The sequence below is a fragment of the Parasteatoda tepidariorum genome, chromosome 3 (assembly GCF_043381705.1).
Source record: "Parasteatoda tepidariorum isolate YZ-2023 chromosome 3, CAS_Ptep_4.0, whole genome shotgun sequence".
In the NCBI taxonomy this organism is placed as follows: domain Eukaryota; kingdom Metazoa; phylum Arthropoda; class Arachnida; order Araneae; family Theridiidae; genus Parasteatoda; species Parasteatoda tepidariorum.
The window spans coordinates 33999330-34021391 of NC_092206.1; the positions used below are offsets into that span (position 1 = coordinate 33999330).

Sequence of the window (22062 nt, forward strand, 5' to 3'; positions counted from 1 at the left end):
GCGTCAGAAGTAATTACAACCAAGGAGGAAATCGTTAATTTGATTTTTAATTAATGCTTCTCAAGCTTATAATTAACCTCGCAAATCACTTTTTGTGTTTCAAACAAGACCATTATTTCCAGCAATATAATTAATAGAATCATATTTATATATTCCTTAAAAGTTTTAGTCTACAAAAAAAGTTCTCCGGAAATTTATTCAAACTGAAATATAATTTTTAGTTTTCTGTTGAAGAAAAAGATTAAAAGATTGGTAAAATTTCAAAATATCACTGTAAGTTTTTTCCTTGCAGTATTTTTTGTGGTTAGAATATGAATTAATGATGTATATAGTTATATCATCTAATAAATATTTGAAAAAAATATATATTTAAGGAGTAAAAAATTGCGTCAGGAACATTGTCTGAAGTCATTTTCTACTCGTAGCATTTATGCATTCGTTGTAGAAAAAGAATAAAATTTTCTTAGCGTCGTTGTTTTATATTTCCATAAGAAGTTATTTTGCTTGAAATATCGTAGTATTAAAGGATTTTTCAGAAAAAAAAATAATAGCATATCCTGTAAAAAAGTTTAACTTCCATCTGTCCCTCTTACGTGGGATCTACATGAATTATTTTTAATAAGAAAATTTTTTTGTATTGAAGCTTTGAACTGAAAGAACAAGAGAAGTACAAATATGTTTTCGATTTATATTTTTATTAATTATAGATCATTCCTTTTTAATAAACATACTATTTCCCTGTGATAATGGATTTTGTGAAACAGAAAAAAGGACTTAATGACATCACTTTAATCACATCAAGTTCGAGCACTTAATCACATCAAGTAAAATTTTATTCGAGTGATATAGGCCTTAACTGTGATGTAAACTGGAAGTTAAATTTTTCAAAAACTGATATTATTTCTGTGATGCTATTATTTTCTGATGCTTTTAAGCAATATTCATAAGACAGAATGAAAATGACAAGAAAACATTTCTAAAAGTAATCAAACTGACTTTCTTCCTCCCAAATGAAAATATTATTAAAATAATGAACGTTCATTATTTATTATTTTTGTTGCAATCATTAATATTTATATTTGTTTTGCATTTACATATAAATGCACTAAATCGTGCAAATTTTTTAAAATTTGCACGTATGCAAATTTTAAAAAAAGGATTAAAGGTTACAAAAAATATTAATTTGAAACGAATACTAATTTTATTGATGTTTTTTATTAAATTACTTTTTGCTAGAACTAGAAAAATTAGCTTTTTTCTTCGCAATTCTTAATTTTGTAGATGTGTTTTTGTTAAATAAAGTATATGATCATAAGCTAAAAACTTTTAGACCATCGTTTGAAAAGAATAATCAAATTTTGAAGAATCATCGACTGTTATCAGAATTTTAATAAGGTTTCCTTTTTTGTTTTAGAAGATTACTAGACACTTTCAAATCACATGTATTTCTTTCATTCACGTTTAAGCAAGTCATGAAAATGGACGCCTATTTTTAAGCGCTTGAAATATGCCGATTGTTATTTATTATTTATATATATATTTTCCTAAGAGAATGAATTTTTTAATTACGTGAAAAAATATCATATTTTGTTATTTTTTGTTTTCATTACTGATTATATTTATTTTAAGTTTAAAATTTAAAACCCGCCCAATATCCAACTTTTGAAAATCTGAATACGGTTTAAAGTTTCTAAGAAATAATAACTTCCAACAAGTTCTGGAATTTTTTTTAAAATTTTATTTATCCCGAACTATCAAATCATTTTTTTTAATTCCAAATTTCGTTGATACGTTTTGTTAAATAAAATATACATCCATAAGGCAAGATCTCTTAGTTCATTTGTTTTGAAAATATGAATAACATAAATCATTCCACTCTTAATACATTTTTATTTTTAGTTAGATAAGACTATTTACTATCTCAAAATTTTCAATATCTTTGCAGAAACTAAATGATGTCCTATTAAAAGTAAGAAATAAAAATCCCGTTTTGAAAATTTTTGAAATTACAAAATGTGGAATTTATAGCGTGTCTTAAACCTTGAAATGGAGTAACAATCTACGAAGACTATGAAGCAATAGAAAGTTTGATGTATGCTTTTGAGGCTACCAAGAGAAATTTCCTTGAGAGCGTTTTAAAGGGAACAAAATAAACTCTTTTGTATTCAGCTAGTTTTCCAAACACGTACATTTCGTTCAGACCTTTGTAATAAATTTCCTACCACAGCACTTTAGAATCCAGTACATTTCACAAAATAAAAATGAAAATTCAAACGATGTTTTTCTGAAAATACATATTCTTTCTTCCTGTTTCCACTTTTTCTCCCAGAAATTCTTTTCGCTTTGGAAATTGGATTCAATTCATTTTGATTTTCTTTTTATATTACCATCGAAGAAGCGCGTGGAATAGAAATGCGATGGAACGTTGTTTCACGGAAACTTTATTTTTTATTTATCTCGTTTCTCCGCCCTCTAGATGGTTAGAAATGTTATGCTCTTCTCTCTACTTAAAGTTTTCTTCCCATTAGCAAAAGGGTGAAAGGATGAAATGGTCTTTATTAAGGTCTTTATTTATGTATAGATATATGGACAGGTATCTTGGCTTGCCGATTGACCGTCATGGATACTAAAATATTTTAATAAATTAAACAATTCAGAGAATATTGATATTTTTCAGAAATAAATGAACAATCATCATTCTTTAAAAATCCAATCCTTTATTTAATTTTATTTTCTACTAAGATCTACTAAGTCTTTATTTGATTTAGTAATGAGGATATACAATAAAAATTTCGACATTTTTTCATAAAATATTAGTGTTTTCCGACATAATTACATTAATTATCAAATTTTATTTAGTTATTTTCATGCATCATTTGAAATCCAAGGTTTCGATATCAAAATATCGTAGGAGAGCTTTTTATTCTAGACACAATATTAAATGCTCGTTTAGGAAAAGGGATACAGCTCAGAATGCGTGAGTAAGAAAATTCCACAGCTAAAAATGGTTGTTAAGAAGATGAAAACTGCTCAAATAGCGTATTTAATAAAATGGACATTGTTGTTTAAGAAAATGGATAAAGCGATTCTCTGAAATGGGCATACGATTAGATTTTATTTTATTTTACGACCAATGATGAACAGCCGACATGATTCTGATTTCAGAACTACTCATGTTCAAATCAATAGCCTTATAACTTTGAACCCAATCCGAAAGACTAGGAAACTCCTGGATCAAGTATTGGAAATTTGCCCGTGTGGACCACATTTGCAATACAAGGAGTAGGAAATCACGGATATCTTCCATGATTAGCCTGGAGATAAGGGGGATCTAACCATGATTTGTACAGGCACTGTGGTCGATGCGAACCAGGTGAGGAATTTGTAGAAAACAGCTGTCACTGGCATTCGAACATGGGGTACCTCAGTAAGAGGCGAGGGCTCTATTCCTTGGCTACTAAGGCTCAAATAGCATTAGGTTTGTTTTTATAAACAACCCTTGAAGAATATTGCTTTTTTTTTCTTTGCAAAGAATGAACTGAGGAATCCAAATAAATTCACAATGCGATATCATCAATTTGTCTTAAAAGTTTAGTATATTTAATTTTTTAATATCGTTCAATGATTGAAACTAAATTTTTAGTATATCCAGTTATTCTGATCTCAAAGACTTTACCCAATAATAATTATACTTAGTGTATAAAAACGTAACGAAATGTAAAAACAAAATTTCTTCTTAAGTGCTAATATTTGGGTTGAATATTGAAAAGGCGTGTTTTTCACTTCTTTAAATTTTTTAAACACACTTTTTGAGATGCGTCTATTTTCTTATATATGCCTTTTGAACAAATTTGGATACCGTGAATTCATTCCCTAGAAGAATTCATATTTACTCTTGTTAAGTTTATTTTTATTACAATTTCACATGTAAAAATTTTTTTGGCTCAAATTAATAAACACATTGAAGTTCAATTCATCGAACCATTAAGTTTGCACCCTATCATGTTATAAGTCGATAATCAGATCAAAGTTAAGGTTCTCATTTTTTTACCTTTTAATTTTTGTGCACTGCACATGTCTCCTCCCTCTTTGGCTTAATAAAACGTATTAAATTATTTTTACGGTAGCCTTAATATCTTGACCTTAAAATAGTTTATGAAATTTTAAAATTGTTGATCAAACATTCGAGCAAATTTAGGCGTTGCGTAATAAAAGTCTATTTCAGTGACTGTTTCTAAATCATGACGAAATTCATTATCAGAATTCAGAATTTTCATTAAGTTGAATCAAAGCGAAAATCAGTTAATACATTGGTATTTAAACATATTTCAAAAGTATTAGTAGAACAGAGAAAAATAAGTACTGGAAGAAAACTGGAAACTGGAGGAATTGTTTAATGAAATATGCACTTATCAGCTTTTAATACATAAAACAGAAGTTTTATTTTTTTAACTCATAATAAGACGCAATTCTCTTTTCCATTTCAGTTTTTCAAGCGTTGAATTTTTTATATTAAACTGTTAAGAAATTCCGGATTAAATAACGTTAAAAAGTACTGGCTCCCTGAGTGTCGGTACTTTTTACTGTAAAATCCATTTCCCTCTCGTGTATTTACAAAAGGAAATAAATCTGATATAGTATTTGCAGTAAAATCACTGTAATTAAACAAATATTACTAAAAAAATTTATGTTTAGAAGTTAACGGTAAAAGGAGCTTTTAAGGTAAAATGTATGCCAGTACTTTTCCCAGAGCAGTTAAAATTGTATTAAAAGAAATATGATTTCTCCCCACTTCTTCGAAACTTATACTACATTCGGAGTAAAATAGAGAAATAACGCTAAATACTTATAAAAAATGCTTATGATTTTTGCATATGAAGCTTATAAACTTCAAAATATGTTTTTTTTTAAAAAATTTCTCTTTCTTAATTTCAGTTTTAATTTGAAAAAAAAATCTTCGTAATCTCTAAAATGGGGTTATCTTAATCCTTGCACACAAAGTTTTTATTAAACACATTTTTCATACTGTTTTCTTTATTCCGTATTAATTTATGTCAATATATGTGAAAAATTTTATATTTAGTATTTTAATAATTTATGATTATGAAATACAGCGTGAAAAACTGCTGTATTTTTCTGCGATAAATGTAAAATGCTCCAAACACGGTTCACTTCGACGCAATATCTTTATAGAAATTTTCACTTATATTCATCCATTTGGAAATATGAGAAACTGTTATTCACAATTGAAATTTCTTTAAATTACAATATTATTGATAACTTTTTTATATTTTTTTCTCTCTTTAGTAGCAATTGGACCTTTTTTTGCAAACAAAAAGTACTAAAATGTATTTTTTCTTCTTATTAGAGCGTCATAAAAAATACAAAAATAGAACAATAGTGTCCCATCAGCCTTAAAAGGTCAATTACACCCAGAAACTCCTTTTTACATAAAAATGTTAAGCCAGACCTTATTTAGCATTAAAATAAACTCCGACGTTCTGATTAAAACGAAACAAAATATCTGTGCATGTATATACCTCAGCATTTCCTTAACTTTCCTGTTATCCGGCTAGCCATATTTATATATTTCCTTCCTCAAAACTATTCTAAGTGTACAACTTACGCCTCATTGAGTTTGCTGCCTAAATTCTTTGTTATCTTTTCCGATTTACTAAATCCATGGCAGGCTTCAGGGATTTCATAACCAGATGTTATGGTTCCAATTTTTCCCTACTCACTACAGATTTACTTTCCTGCGGGACAAGGGTTAAGGCCCAAAACTTTTCTTTTGAAACCATTAGGGAATCTTCTTTGATTTCTTTTTTCGCCTCCGAATTGTAGAAATCACTCGAGGAGGGAAACAGTTGCGAGTCATGGTACGATATTTTCTTACATTTTCTGTTTCCTCCCACCCTATTTTGGAAAATACAGCTTTCAATAGCTATGGTAGAAGTAAAAAATTTCTTTTAGAAAATCATATGTGTCTCATTTTTTTCTTTTTTTTTAAGTTCAAAATCATGTTCTGTATTTACATTTAAAACAAAAATATTGTAGAAGAAAATTTGTGTTTTGAATTTGATCGAAACATTGGATTTAGAGTTGCATAAAAAAGGAATGGAGTTTCATAAAAATTGTAGTTTATTGGGATTGAAAATTACATAAATTAAGTGGGGGAAGCAAATTTCCTAATACATATGTACAATTATTTAATCTTGACCAATTTGAAAGCTGGAATTTCAAATCTGAAATCAATTTTGATCCAAAATCTGCATTTTTATTTTAATGACCTGTTTGGATTATTTTTGGTCGAAATATATACGATGAAAAACCGAAGATAGCATACATATTCCGACAAATTTTTATGGGAATTATGAGACATGGCCTGGATTAAAATTGCAGAGTCTTCCGTAGCTGAAACTTCAGTTAACTTGTTCAAAAGCCTATGCCTATGAATATATATATATATATATATATATTCATAGTATGTGTGTGTGTGTGTNATTTTAGCTATTTTAGGAATATGGCTATTTTAGGAATGGCTATTTTAGGCTATTTTATTTATTATTTATGGCTATTTTAGGAATATGGAAGTGCCTAGAATCTTTCAAAAAAATCATGCAAAATAAAATAAACAAAAATAAATTGTTTCTCAGTGTTATCTGATCAAAATCACTTACATACTTATGAAAAAGGAAAATTTGAAAATAAAGGATGATTTTTACTGTAAATACATTACTATCTATAAAAATTTACAGCAAAAACATAAAGTTTAACTATAAGAAAAATACTAAATCAATTATCTTCAAGACTCGACAATTAAATTGTTTAAAAAGTCAGCTTCTTACTCTCTGTATCACGTCATCGTGCAAATAAATATTTTAAAATCAAGCGAAATCTAGACACGATTTCAAAGTTGAGTAACAATACTACCATTTTTAGTTATTATCATTACTCAAAAATAAAACAAAAAAGCTTCAATTTAATAAATTATGAATTAAGTTTTAGTTTAATGGATTCATCCCTATGAAAAGGTTTTCCTCATAAATATTTTTTTAGTGTATATTAACTTGCAAGTATTCTACTTTTATATAAAAAAGAACACTTTAGTCTTCTTTTCTGTGTTTATTTTTTGGTTTTAAATGCTACAAATTGATCTTTTTTAAATTTATTTGCTTTATAAATAAGATAAAAATGCAGATATATAGAAAGCATTAAATTGATATTTTTTTCTATATGTAACCTTTTTAATTTCTTAATTTCATGTCTGTAACTTTCAGTGCAATTAGGCGTTCATCCACTAACCAATTAACTTGATTACTCCAAATTTTACTAAGAATTTCACCTTGATGCAAGTTTCCAATCACACCCTGGCCATTGCAAATAGAAGTGGTTCTCTTTTTATCGATTAATAAAAGTTTTTATCAAGGAAATTTCAGGCTATTTTTCGTTAAACATTCAAATTAAGCCTGTAGCACTATATTTGTCGACATAACTACTTTCAATCAATCCTGACCATTAAAACAGAATTTGTTGTCATGAGAATTTTGACCACTTTCTAATCAGTGAAAATCTCAAGTTTCAAATGGATCTTTGCGTCTTCTGAGAATGAAAATAAATACCAGAATGTTTCTAGAATGCTTCAAGTAAAATTTATCTCCATTTTATTAGGAAACAGCATTTTCCCCACATTCTGGAAAAAATAGCAGCCCATAACCAGAACGATTGTGAAATAAAATTAAATATTTAAACCTACATTTTTCAAGTGGATAAAAAAAAAGAAGAAAATAATTAAATTTCTGAACCAAAAATCATTGTTTCGTAACAGCATCACATTTCTGATAAACATTTATGAATTCAATTTACCAATGTATTTCAATGAGTCATTAACAATGATCGATTTCTAAACAGTTAAAAACTAGAGTTCCAAATGGCTCTGCCTCTAATAAAATTAAAAATTACTTCTGCTTTAGAAATGCTCATAGCAAAATGCGTCTCCATTTTATCATTACATTAAATTAGACCGAGGTCTGACATAAACAAAACTAGATCTAAACAATTGTATAAATAAAATAGAAATCTCAAAACTTACGTTTTTCAAGTAGATTAAAAATAAGGAAAATTCTCATTTCTACAAAGTCTTAAAAAAACATTTTTGTAGTAAATTTTTTCTGTCACCTCTTTCTCCTGTCATTTCAGGTCTGACGAAAATAAATCCATGAGCCCATAATAAATTATTCCTCTTATATGATTTTTACTGTTTTTTATTTTGTTTCACAGCTTGAAAAATAATGTTTACAATATTGCTTTTTACTTAATATTTTGTAATTAAAAAGAAAAAAAAGAAAAATAACTTGTTGTTGCTCTCGTAGATCGTTAAGGCAAGGGGTGATACTGTACATAAGAAAAAACTTATAAACATAAAATATTAAGTTATGCCATGCGTTAACTATAAAAATATCCCGTTTTATTCTTTTGATGCTTTTTCTAACTTTCTAACAAAAATTTCTTCATTGAAAAAGTAGTGTATTTAAAGTTATTTACTAAGTGTATATATTTTTCAGCTCACTATAATATATTTAAATTATGCATGTTAATTAAACGAACATTTAAAGAAGACTTTAATAACAAAAGAGGTTTTTAAAAAATATAAATATTCTAAAATATTCAAATTTAAATGTATTTTAGTCTCAGCTCAATTAAATATTTTAACTTGATTTTATTCATCAGCCTATTTCGTTTTTTTTAATTATAGCTATTGTTAGATTTAAAAGAACAGTTTGGAAGTATTTCATTAATAATTAGTAAGGCCTTCCTTGGAGAATTAAACAGAAAATGATTTAAATGAGTTATTTCAAGTGGAAATATTTCTTTTAATTTCTTCTTCAAAAACAATTAAACATGGATAGATATATTTTTTTAAATCAATTGTGCCTTAATTCCATTTAAATGAAGGATCATTTTACGCAAGTTAAAATGCTTTGTTTAATTTAAATATGTTTTATTGTGGGAGAAGTTTAATTTCAGATTATTTCTTTATTATGAAGTATCAGAGAAAAATATAAATTTGAAATACACGCATTTATATATTTTATCTGATTGACTATATTAAGAATACAACTTAAGCTTATTTACTATGGCTCTATTTTACTTATTATCAGGCAGTCAAATTTATTTCTTTTATTATGTTTACATTTGTGAAAATGTTGGATTTACATCGCAATAATTTTAAGAGCTTAGTAGACGAAGATTTTCAGCTATATATTTGTTACACTGTTAGAAATTTCGCAGACAAAAATAGCTCAATAACTATTTATTTAATTATTTTACCATATTCTAACAAAAAATTCACATAACAATAAAAAATATAGTACTCAAACTGTTTACTGTGAGAAAAACTGTTTATTTTCTGCTTTTGCCTAAAACGTTTATGATTACCAGAATTTCATCTCATTGACTAAGTCCACCTAATTAAGCCACTTAGTCCGTATCAGCTGGGTACGTATTATAGGTGAGATGGCAAAATCTGTTAACCTCATGACCGACATAAAGATGGTCGAGTTTATGTATTTCATTCACTATATTTCCCCTTTCCCTTCAAGATATGATGAGTTTCCAGTGTTTTTTATCCTTAATTTATGAACCTGGACTATTATAATATAATACTCTCATTCATGCATAGATGGCAGCACCATAAAGCAGCTTAGCACAAAAAAGACTTGTATTTTCCTTCTTTTTACGATTGAAACAACCAGATTAACTAATTAATCTAAATTCTACGGTTCAGTTGGTAAGACACAAATTAACCACAACCTAAGAGCAATGCCCATTCCCTAAAGAAAAGTTTAGCTCCAATGCCAAATTGAAATTTTTTATAGTTTAAAAACCAGGCACGTTCGATATTGTTAAAAACTGTATAGTCTTGTAATCACGGATTTTTAAACATATCAACTGTGAACGGTTTCAAAAACAAAAAAAGCAATTAATTTCTTATTTAACTTAAACTTTACTACTAATTAATGTACATCCTGCTGTCAGTTTTTTGCCAGAATTTTAGATTGAAAATTCTTACAGTGCAGTAGATGGAAATTTTCATCAACATTTTTGTATATTCTGTTTAATATCCAGCTTTTTAAGTTCAGCAATTGTGGAAAAGCTGATTGCAAAAGACAATTTCAACCCTTCTTATTTAATAACTATCGTAAAAAAACATGATTTAAATATGCAGGTGTCATTTTAATAAGCGTAAAGTTCTTTGCTTGCTCAAAACGGCTCTCCGTGTACTTTTTTAACAAATTATTATTGTAATTATTATGTAATTATTTAAACAAATATATACACCTCATTTGGAGTCAAACATCACCGGCATATATTATTTTATTACAGTGTTTCGAAGTAAAATATCGTTGCAGAGATTTATCTTTTTTGTGGGACATTTTAAATAAACATTTTAGAAGCCTTAGTGTGAGCATTCTAATTAATTTTGGCTCAGATTTATTTAATACTGTTATTTGGAAACAAATTTTTCAAATTGATTAAATGTAGTACATATCAATATGAGTTATTCGTGAAGATAAACTGGGGAAAAAACTTCACTCAATAATAAAAGATTAGGGTAGTTTAGGGGTTTGGTTCCCTTTTGTAATTTTGAGACCAATTCCATTAAAGTACTTTTTTTAGCAATTTGGTACCAAATTCTTTGTCCATAGTGGTTAGTGGGATGTAGTTACTTTGTAGAATTAAAGCATTATGGCCGTTTCAGATACTACATCTTAAATCGAATATAATGTAGAGATATTTATCCAGAAAAATGAATAAAATTACTTTGGAAAAACTGATTTATTATATAAAAGCTAACTTGAACATGACTATATTCCAAAATTATAAAATAAAAGAGAACTCCCTCAAAGGGATCAAGAAAATCATTCTATTTACTAAAATAATTTTGTCAGATATAAATTTAAAGGTAGGGACCGGGAGACCCAGGAGGCTTCGGTCCAATCACCAATAATTTGAAATCAAAAGAAACATGAATTGATCTCAATGGACAGTTAGGAGCATGGGAAGACATCTATGGTTGCCGATTTATCGAAAGATAACACAGTCAAAATTTAAGCTAAGCCCCATTATCAGTATTAAATTTGAAAATAATTTGGCGAAAGCGAATCGATAAAAACACTGCGAGAATTAGTTTGACCTAGTAACTGAAGCATTTTTGTGGAGAGAAATATAGAATAAAGAGTTATAAATTGATTTTTGTTTTCGATTTAGTAGTGAAAGGGAATTAAGGAGTCTTACATTAATATTAAAAAAAAAAGTTAACCGTTACATTGATTGTTAAGACACGAATAAAATAATTTTTTTGTTGCTTTCTTCAAATAAAAAATAATCAATAAAAGTTAATTAATAAAAATTACCCAATCGAAAGTATAAATTAATAATAGTTAATTAAATAAAAATTTAATAATTGGTTTAATTTAATTAAACATTGATTAAGAATTATTAAAAAAATAAGTTTAAGAAATTAAAGAAATTTTAAAAGCTAGGAAATACATAATGCCTATCATGGCATCACAGAACCAATTCTTTGAACTAAATAAAGAAAGTATATGAAATGGGAACCTAAAAAATTAAAAGTCTATGATCTTTACAAATAATTTATTTGTATGGAAAGACAATAGATAAATATTTTCTAAGCTTCATCTAAAATTTTTAATCATTGGAAGAATTCGAAGTATTTTGATGTACTCAGAAATAATTTATAGCAACTAAAGTGAAGTTTACTTTATCTTGACAGTTCTTATCCAATGATTTATAAGTAAATTGACCAACAAAGTTGTTATGGATGGTAGGTCATGTAATGGATACGTTCCATGATTATATTTCAGATAGATTTCAAGAAACGGAATTTAAAATAGGTAAAAGTTAGAAATGTAGTCCTCAACTTTTCTCTGGATAATGTGAAAATTTATTTTACACAACATTTCCGTAGTAATAAATAGAATCAAAGTTTTTTTCAAGCATTTTGATTAATTGCATATTTATTTTTGATTTAAGTAAAACAAAATCATTTAGACAGATTGATTGAATAATAGAATTGAAGAAAATTCTATTTTTGCATGCTAAAGTATACATTAGTACATGGTAAGAGAGCTAAACGCAATTTATATGTCATTCATTAAGATTATATATCTCAACATTGTATTATATTAAAAAAAAGCATATTTTAATAACTTTTATCTGTATCAATCTGCTTAAACTGTATCAATATTTTATTGTATCATTGCGAATGTTTAATTGTAGAATTTACTTCATTTATTAAAATGGGTTTGTGTTTGATTTTTCAGTTAATTCAGATGCATTAGCAACCTCATCAGAAGTTCCAGCGTTTGCAGAACCTATACCAAACACAACAGCAACTGTTGGTCGTGAAGCAATAATGAAATGCACGATCGACAACCTAGACACATATAAGGTATGAACGTGAACCATGTCACAATAATAAGCTGCACTTTAACATTTTCATAAGTAAAATTATTTCTTGTATTTGTATTGTAATGAACTGAAAATGAGCAAATTACTGGAAGTGAAAAGCATTAAAACTAGTTCAATCAATCTTCAAAAGCTGAATTTTTCAAAAGTCGTCTAGCAATATCTCATTTCCGAAGATAACGAATGAAGATAAATGTCTCCAATCTTTGCAATAAATACTCAGATAAAGACAAACATCTATCATGTATTCAATAGAAAATAACTACATCATGGAACTGTACTGTATCATTAAATACTTAATTTAAATTGAACTATATCATTGAAAATTGATTCCGAACTGAACTGTATCATTATTATATTGAATAATCTTATGTGAGCATGCAAGGAATAGAGATGGTAATGAATCGAAAGTTTTTAGAAGGATAAATGCTAATTTGGAGACTGAATTTATTGCACTTTTATAGCACTGCACTTTTATAGCACAGTTTTGGCAAAGTTGACATTTTTACATCACAATATCAGGTTTTTACAGATTGCCTAGGCCATGATTACCTAGGCCTCTCTAAACGTCTTTATTAACACCTATTAACAGTTATTGACAACGTGTGAGGAACATCAGGGATTGAGGTTAGATCGACAAAATATTAGCAACAATATAACATTGTTCCTTACTATTATTTAAATGTAGGTTTTTCCTGAAATTCTACAAAAAATAGTACGATATACAAAAACAAAGCAGTCCTCGCATGTAGGGGAGAGTAAGAGACGAAGATTCTGGTGAAATTAGCTCTATTTTCAGCTTTACATTTTCTGAATTAAATTCTGTTACGTAAGAAGAAAAAGCTGTCACGTTGACGTTTTTTAGTTGCTAAATACACAGTGACAGTGTAGATAAGTTTGTTTTGCTGGGCCAAATCTCTAATGCATTTTTTTCAACTACCTTATTTATTGGCCATTAGATCACATTTACATTTTAGCCATGCTTATTATACCTTAACCATAAGGTTATTATACCTATACCATAAGGTTACGTACCCTGACAAATAATAAGGCAAATAATGAAAACTTAATGACATTTTTATTTAAATGCTATTTTTGCAATCAAAATGTAATGAATTTAATGATGATTTTTTTCTAAATTTTGACGTATTACTCTTCAACTTTAATTTCGTAAATGGTTTTTGAAGTTGAATCCACAGTATAATTAATTAGAATTTAATTAATCAATTAATAAATATATAAATAACACTTCTCTTTATTTAGTTCTTGAAATTTCAATTCAATTATATTTTGAATATGAATATTCAAAAAATTTAATACATTGTGATAACGGTTTTAAAAAAAACATTATTCGAAACAATTCATTTTCTCTTTTTAACTTATAATCATTTGCAACAGGATATTTGAACATATTCTCTTTTACTTTACATACAGATTTACTTCAAAGATAGTACAAAGCACAATACAGCAGAATAAAGATAATTTTCTTCGTACCAGTGCTCGTTATCTTAATGGTCGCTCGATAAAATAATAATACGAGAGTAGAAAAAAAGTAGTGAAAAATGAAGGAAAACAAAAAAATTCTCCGAAGGGAACGATTTCATCTGGAATCATTATCCCCATACCAGATTGCAAGATGCTACGTTATTTCAATTCGGTGGCCATATTTAATGGTTGACTGAAGCTTGGGTTATGGAATGAAATCGCGAAGACAAATGCGTTTGTGTAGTCGAGATTTCCTTCTTTTTTCTAAATCTCGACATCAATCGTCTTTATATAGCTTTACATTACCTTTAACATAGCAACTGATTGTTCACCTTGCAACAAGACATTTCTTAATTCTGTCTATTCTTAGGGCAAGATTGTTATTCATAAAATCTTTTCAAAAGCAAAGCCATTTTGGAATGTTAGCATTTTTGAGCCACTTACTGGAAATCGTTTTCTACCTTAATGAGATAGATCTGAGAATAAGTCATTTCTATTCATCTTACTTTTTTTCAACGAATTTTTGCATTCAAATAGAAAATGAATTCCTTAGTAATCTAAAATTTTAAATAAAGAGGCAAACTGACTATATTCTGAATTTAATGTAAATAAATGTTTTGGCTTTTGTTGATAGAGAATTCTTTGGCGCTTACTTCCACACATAGAAGAGCACATAAAGTCTACCTGAGAGCATATAGTGCCTCATAAAACATATTTCTTCAGAAAAAAAAAATGTATTCAATAGAAAATAACTACATCATGGAACTGTACTGTATCATTAAANTCGCTCATTGGATACGTTCTTAACGTCTAGCTTTTGTATACTTTTTTGAACACTGAAGTTCCGAAAACTTTTCACTGTGGAAAATTCTAAACCTGTACATTTCAATATTAATTTGAAATCGCAAACAGTTCACATATTTTTCTTAATCTCACGATTCTAAATTTCAGTTGTTGAGAAAACTAACTGTTGCAAGCTTTGTTTTAAAGTCCCAGGAGAGGGCTAAAGCCATGTGTTGTGAAACAATATGAAATAGTCTGCCACTGAACGCCGGAAGTAAAGCATCGGCTTCGATGAAGATAATTTTGTATTTTTAATTCTCTAAAGGGTGCCATCCTAATAATATGGAATTTGTGAAATAAATGTATATATTTTTGTATAATTTAGATCTAATAATGTAACAAAATGCGGTATAGTAAAGTGCTCAACTCAAAATAAAATAGCAATAGCATTACACTTCTCATCTCTGCCACCGCTAAAATGCTAAGATTAAAGATACAATGACTCATAACGAGTAAAACATTACTCCACTCTCATGGCAAAAATTATTTCATTCAGATGCATTTTTTCAGCTATTAATTGATCAAAACCGCATGAAAAACGTTTAAGAGAAAAACAGATTTCATTTATGTTTGAAATCAATAAAAATATACCACGAAAATAGTTTTTCACTTTCAACTCCTTATAATGCAATGTCAGGAGGACCATCGGGTGAGTTATTTTCTTCCTCACTAAAGAAAAGTTATTTTTCTATTTCTTCCTAACACACACTTCAAAAAATGCACCTTTTGAAGATCACAAGACTTCACGTAGGATAAAGTTCAGGTAAAATTACCTTACAGTAGTGTAATGATATTTCTGGTAAACCAAGTTCAATTCAAGTTAAAATATTCAATTTCTCCGACACTAAACTCATTTAAATTTAAGTATTGAAATTTAAAAATTAAATATTAAATTTAAATATTTAAATTTAAAAATTAAATATTAAATTTAAATAGAACAATTTAAAAAAAAATGATTGGTCCTTCTTGAAAAGTTCATTTAATTAAGGGCAAGAATATATAGACTTAGTAAATAACCTCAAATACACTACTTTTTTTAAAAATAAATCAAGATTAGTGAGTTAAAAGAAGCAACATATTTTTTTCCTTAAAACTGGATACTGTAAAAGTTAATGCATAGTTTATATTATTATTTTTTAACGTTTTGTGTAATGCTGATGTAACAAGTGGACTAGAACAAAAGGCTTCATGCTAGATCGAGAATTTCCGTGCTTTATATTAATTACATTTCTGAAAAAGAAAATCCATATATCTGGTTAATAAAACCGAAATATACTATATTTAAAGCCATTTACTTAATACTTCTTCCCCGTTTATATGATTATAATTAATAGTAATTCAGGTTTTAAAAATTACAGTTCTTATTACCACACATTCAGTAAAAATTGAAAAACTGACAAGTAAATTTCATCGCAGAAAATAGTTTTTAAGCCATGATCTAAATTTCAAGAAAAAATAACCGAAATTTACTCCATTTACCAATATACTCGCGTATTATAAGACCTTATTATATTATCAATTTTACCAAAATTGTTTATGGATTACTTAGTTAAAAAGTACCTAGCATTTTAGTGTTCCCACAGAGCCAGAAACATGGTTACCAGAATATTTATCATATTCTGGTAATAATGATCATATTTTTTTCTCAGTGTATCTTGCTACATTACTTCGTTCTTTTTTCAAACTTACCAGTTACGGGTAATCAATAATGTTGAAAGATATTGCTGCTATTTTCATTTTCTTCTTGCGAAAACTTAATACAATTTTGAGATTTGGACAGACCATCGCAAATAGCATATTGTGCAACTCTAGTGCTACGTAAATAAAATACCTACCTGCGTGAAATTTGAGCAAACATTCCTATTGTAGATATTTTTGTCTTTCATAGAGTGCAAGTTCACGTAATTCAGTGAACAATTTATACGACAAAACAATATGCACTATTTTAATAATAATTTTAAAATAATAATTGTATTTTAAATAATAATTGTGGCATAAAAGAAAAGAAGAATAGGTCAATCTCTCTATTTTATGTTTGATTCATTTTATCGTTGTTTTAAAAATTTGATATGCGTATAAACTCAAATCTGCAAGCCCGCTATAATCACAATTTTTATGCAACCTTAAATTGTTGCTATAATGGATATATACTGTATTCGCCAAAATGATTTTTTTAAATAAAAATTGAAGAATAAATAAAGTTCAATATTAAATGCAAATAAAGTAAAAAAATGCATTTTCAAGGTGTTATGAATTGTAAAAGACTTAAATATACATGTATTATATTTCATAAAACTAAATAATATGATGCAAAAAGTAAGAAATTACTCCAGTCTTATGAAAAAAAGAAAATAAGATGTTTAGGGAAACATCTGACTTTCAACAACTTTTTTTAACATTTTTAATTAGATACATAGCTTTAAATTAAATAGTTTTTCCTTGTCTGAAACGTTTCAAGATTATAAGAAACAAACCAACGTTAATATTAAGTTTTTTTGACCCAAAAGCAATACAATCAAATGGGAACTTTGCACTAGAGTAAATTATGAAACAAAAAGAAAAAAAATATTTAATGATGCTTTTCATAATTCTTATAAAAATAAAAGCCAATGCTCCAGTTTAATTTATCTACTTCTATACATTGTTTTAATAAAAAAAACATATTAGTACAACATTACATAGGAAATTACATAGGACGTAAAGAAGTTTTACATTGGAAGGCTTTTTACGAAACAATTTATAACACGTATCAATAAACAAAAATCCGTTTCAAAAACTGTAACAACTTAAATGATTAAAATGAATACTCACTCTGGAAAATTGTGTTTTAAATTTTTGACCAACGACCTTTCAGATTTTCAATAACTTGGAAACATTAAGTTTTGAGAAATTTTTTTGAAGGGCCGCATAAAAAAAATGATACGAATGCTCAAAAGAGTATTGTACCTAATAGAGAAAAAAAAGTAAACTATATAGGTATTTAATTAAAATACTAATAGGATAAAAAGTTTATTATAAAATTTTCCAAAGTTTAAATTTTGTGTAATTTTTTGAATTAGTAAATCCCGTAATCCAGAGTAAACGAAAATTAAATAATACATACTATTAATGCACAAGATAAATAATAAAGTAATACATACGATTATTGTACTTAATAGAGAAAGAAAAGCAAACTGTATAGTTATTTTATTAAAATACTTATACGACAAAAAGTTTTTTATTATTACATAATTATTGGAAAGTTTAAATTTTGTGTAATATTTTTTCGAATTAGTAATTCTCGTAATCCGGATTCAACAAAAATAAAATAATACATACTAAACTACAATAACATAAAAAAATATTAGTAAAATGCAAAGAAAATATTATAACTCAAAAGATATTATTTTATATGATTCATATTTTTACACATTAATTGTTATTGTTTTTACCTATTGTGTCCAAGAAGGTTTACTTCTAAAATTCTTTAAGTTCATTCTCTTTACGGTATAGTTCTTTTTTACAAATTTTATATATTCTATATATTACTCCTTTTTTTTTATCTCCCTTCGGATACTGAAGTCTGTTAAAAAGAACAGAAAGTTTTCCCGATTAACACATCTTTTTTTCTTCTAAAAACTGTTTCATAGTTCACTTTAAACATGTTTGTTTTACTATTAACTAAGCGGCATAAGACTTTCCTTAAAAAAAGAAACAAATATGAAGTTGAAATATAAATTTTATAATTTTTATTCATTTTTTGACATTCAAATTGCATTATTTCATTTATTATTTGTTAACATTCTCCTTTAATTATTGAAGTCTGTAAAAGAAAAAGAAAGCTATTTATGCTGATATACCGCTTTCTAAAAGACGTCGTCATTTGTATTTGAATGACTAACCGATAGATGGCAGTTTATTAACGCATCTGCAAAATGAATATTTTGCGTTGAAAATACCAATTTGACAATAACCAAACACTCTTTTTTTATAAAGTAAAAAAGTAAATAAATTTAATATTCACAATTGAGCAAAATAAAAGCGTTAAATTACTCAGAAAGAGAAAATAAAAGGGTGAAAAAAGATTTATTTAGTATTTGCATTTAAATATTAAAAGAGTAATGACTTAATAGCCTTATATTCGATTCCTTTAAAAGCTCTGAAGAAATATTTTTGAAATAAAATGACTTGGTACATCAATCATGATCAATGCCAGTTCAGTGAAAGTCCTTTTAATCGTTTTATAAATACACTATTATTTTTACGAGGTCTGTTAAAGACTTAAAATTATTGAGCTTCAAAATTTTATAACTGATTATATCTTGTTTTTTTTTTTACCATGATAGTAGTTGAAGGTATTAAGTAGAAAACGAAACATACTGGGGATTGTACAGTTGTCAATAAATTAATAAAGTTTTATCAAAGGTTATTAAAATACGCCAGAATTTCATAAATTATCTATGAATAAAATATTACAGTTATAAATGGGGTTATATAAAAATAATTTAATTCGTCATCATTAAAAAGAAGAAGAATTAGAATTTATGACTGTTTTTCGCTCGTGGAGTTTTCCAACTATCATTTATATTGATAAAGATGTGTTCTATGATTCATCAATGCTCAAAATCAACGCTTATTCGTTAAATTGAAAAATATATCTATGATTATTACTTTCTAAGCTGTCCGATTTGCCAATTATATTGTGAATCATAGTTTGAATATGTACAGTGGTCCAAAAACGAAAAATGGGTCACTCTGAATAACCTTTGATTTTAATAATGGGATCTTCACGTTCTAGGAAGTAATTTCAAATATGCTAATTAATTAGTGCTGACGATATTTTAAGCGATGAATTCAGACTAAAAAACATAACTTCTCTGCTTAAACATACCTCTTTCTTCGACAGACTCATATTTTTGACCCCAAAAATATAGAGTTTAGCCGCATGCTGGGAAATAAGGTCCCGATAGTTTGGTCCAAACTGGAGTTTGGACCTCTTATTGTTAATTTTATTTTTTGCGCATTGCATCACATCTCAGAAACCTTATCTCGAACTGAAGAAATTTTTCGCACAATTTTAAAGTTCTTTTATTCAAAGATAATTCCATGAAGAAAAAAAAACTTTTAGCAAATATTTATTAACTTAGAATATTTTATTTAAAAGTTTTACAAAAAGTTTTGAATTGTAAGGTTCAGCATTTTATACATCATTTTAAAGAATGTTATTTTACCTGTTGAAATACAAAGTTTTGAGCAAAACTGGTAAATCGACAAATAAATTGCGAGAAGTTGACTTTTAAATTTTTGTTTGAATTGAAATTGAATTTAATAAAGATCCCACCAATAGATCGAAATTTACTCAGGCCTGCCTGCTTATTATTTTGCACACTGTACATGACGATAAATATATATTGAGTTCCCTCAGGTTTATTTTTCAGGTACTCGATTTATTTTTAAATATTTTAAAAATTTTAAGTTTGTGGCTATACAATTTTCTTTGTCAATTTCTTGTCACTCGCCACCAGTTTTCACTTGAAAATTCGTTTGATTACATTTTATTATTTCAACTGGGCTGCCTAAAATGGGTTCATCTTGGAGGCCAGATTTTTTCATTTCTGTGCACCAATTACGAACGGTTTTTTTCAGCTGTGGAAACCTGTTGGTACAGAGCGGTGGAGACTCAAGCAATAGAGCGTTCAACTCTCATTGAGGCGATCTAAGTTCCAATCTCATTGGCGGCTGTTTGATACGAATTCTACTCCCGTCTTGAACCGATTGCAGTGGGTACTTAAGATATAGTCAGTGGTGAAAAAATCCTGGGTTAAAATCCCCTTTCCATTGGGCAAACAATGGGCATTAAAAGTAACAAAAAACGAGAGCAACAAAAGAAAATAACTAAAAAACAGAGCAACAAAAAATGAGAGGGGCCAAACAAGCCCATATTTCTTTTTAGTGTTAACGATCTGGTGAACACTGAGTGAAAACCGGGAGTTATTAATGGGATTTTTAATTCTTTTTACATAGCATGAATTCAGAGAAGGGGTAATTAATATGAATACGACATCTAGTAGTCATCATTCCAACGATACTACATTGTTAGCCAGGCTAACCACGGAAGTTTTTCGAGATTTTCCATTCCATGCCACGCAAATGAGAGTTAGTTCCATCAAAATATTCACCACGAAGTTTAGTTTGCCCACAAGCTTGAACAAGGAGTTCTCTTGACTTCCGGGTTGAATTCAAATTTACAAGGCTACGAGGCTTGCAGAGTTAAGCATTGTTAGTCTTAAACTTAGAATTTAAGAATTTGGTCGGCTTTTCATCGTTATAAAATAAAATAAAATCTCTCCTTATACAGCACAAATGCCGAGAGCACCTTTTCATCCTTGTTAAAAAGAAAATTAAATGAAGCGTTGAAAACGAACAGTTTTCTCTACTTCGCATTCTATTCTAATAATTCACTGAAAAGTAACATCAAATAATTCAAACAAATAAGCAAATAGATTCCAGAAGAACAAAAAATATTTTTTTTGAAAGATCTATACCACTGTGCCAAAAACCTTTAATGACAGACAAAAAGTTAAAATTAAAAAAAGGTTGGTACTCAGTTGTCAGCCAAATGTTTTATTCCATTACACACATTTACATTAATTCTTCTTATTTAAAAATTTAGGTAGCTTGGATAAAATTGGATACCCAAACCCTACTGAGCTATCATATTCACGTGATAAGCAGAGATAAGAGATTGAAAATAACCAACAGCAATCAAAGACAATGGTTTCTTCATATCAAAGATGTAAATGTCTCAGATAGAGGCTATTACATGTGCCAAATTAATACCGAGCCCATGATAAGTCAAGCTGGATATTTGGATGTAATGGGTAAGACATGTTTTTCTTTAAGGCTTTAATCAAGCATTATGTATTTATTCTTTTAATTGCATTAAATTGTAACACATAATTTATGTGCAGGCGAATTTAATTTAGCTTTAAAACATTAGTTGAATTTTAAACTAGTACTTACATTAATAATTTACTTTTGTAGATTAGACAGAACATTTATGTGACTGCATCTATTTAAAAGAAATATAAATCTTTTGCTCGTTTTTTTTCTGGGGGGGGGATTTTAACTAATTTTATGGATTCGATGTAATTGCAGCTCATATACACTAAATGAAATGTATTATTTTTCCTTATTTTTTTCGTTGATATCTTTCTTTCTCTAATCCTTTCTTATATATATATTTATATATATATATATATA

General features: G+C 27.7%; 1 protein-coding gene across 1 annotated transcript in view; it reads left to right on the top strand.

The window, feature by feature from the left end:
- The window catches only part of LOC107452480 (lachesin), a 174054-nt gene that overhangs the window by 121402 nt on the left and 30590 nt on the right, over positions 1-22062 (top strand). The window contains exons 2-3 of the mRNA XM_016068967.4: positions 12348-12475; positions 21473-21680. Of these exons, the coding sequence (XP_015924453.2) occupies positions 12348-12475; positions 21473-21680 (336 nt within the window). The remainder of the gene's footprint in view (positions 1-12347; positions 12476-21472; positions 21681-22062) is intronic.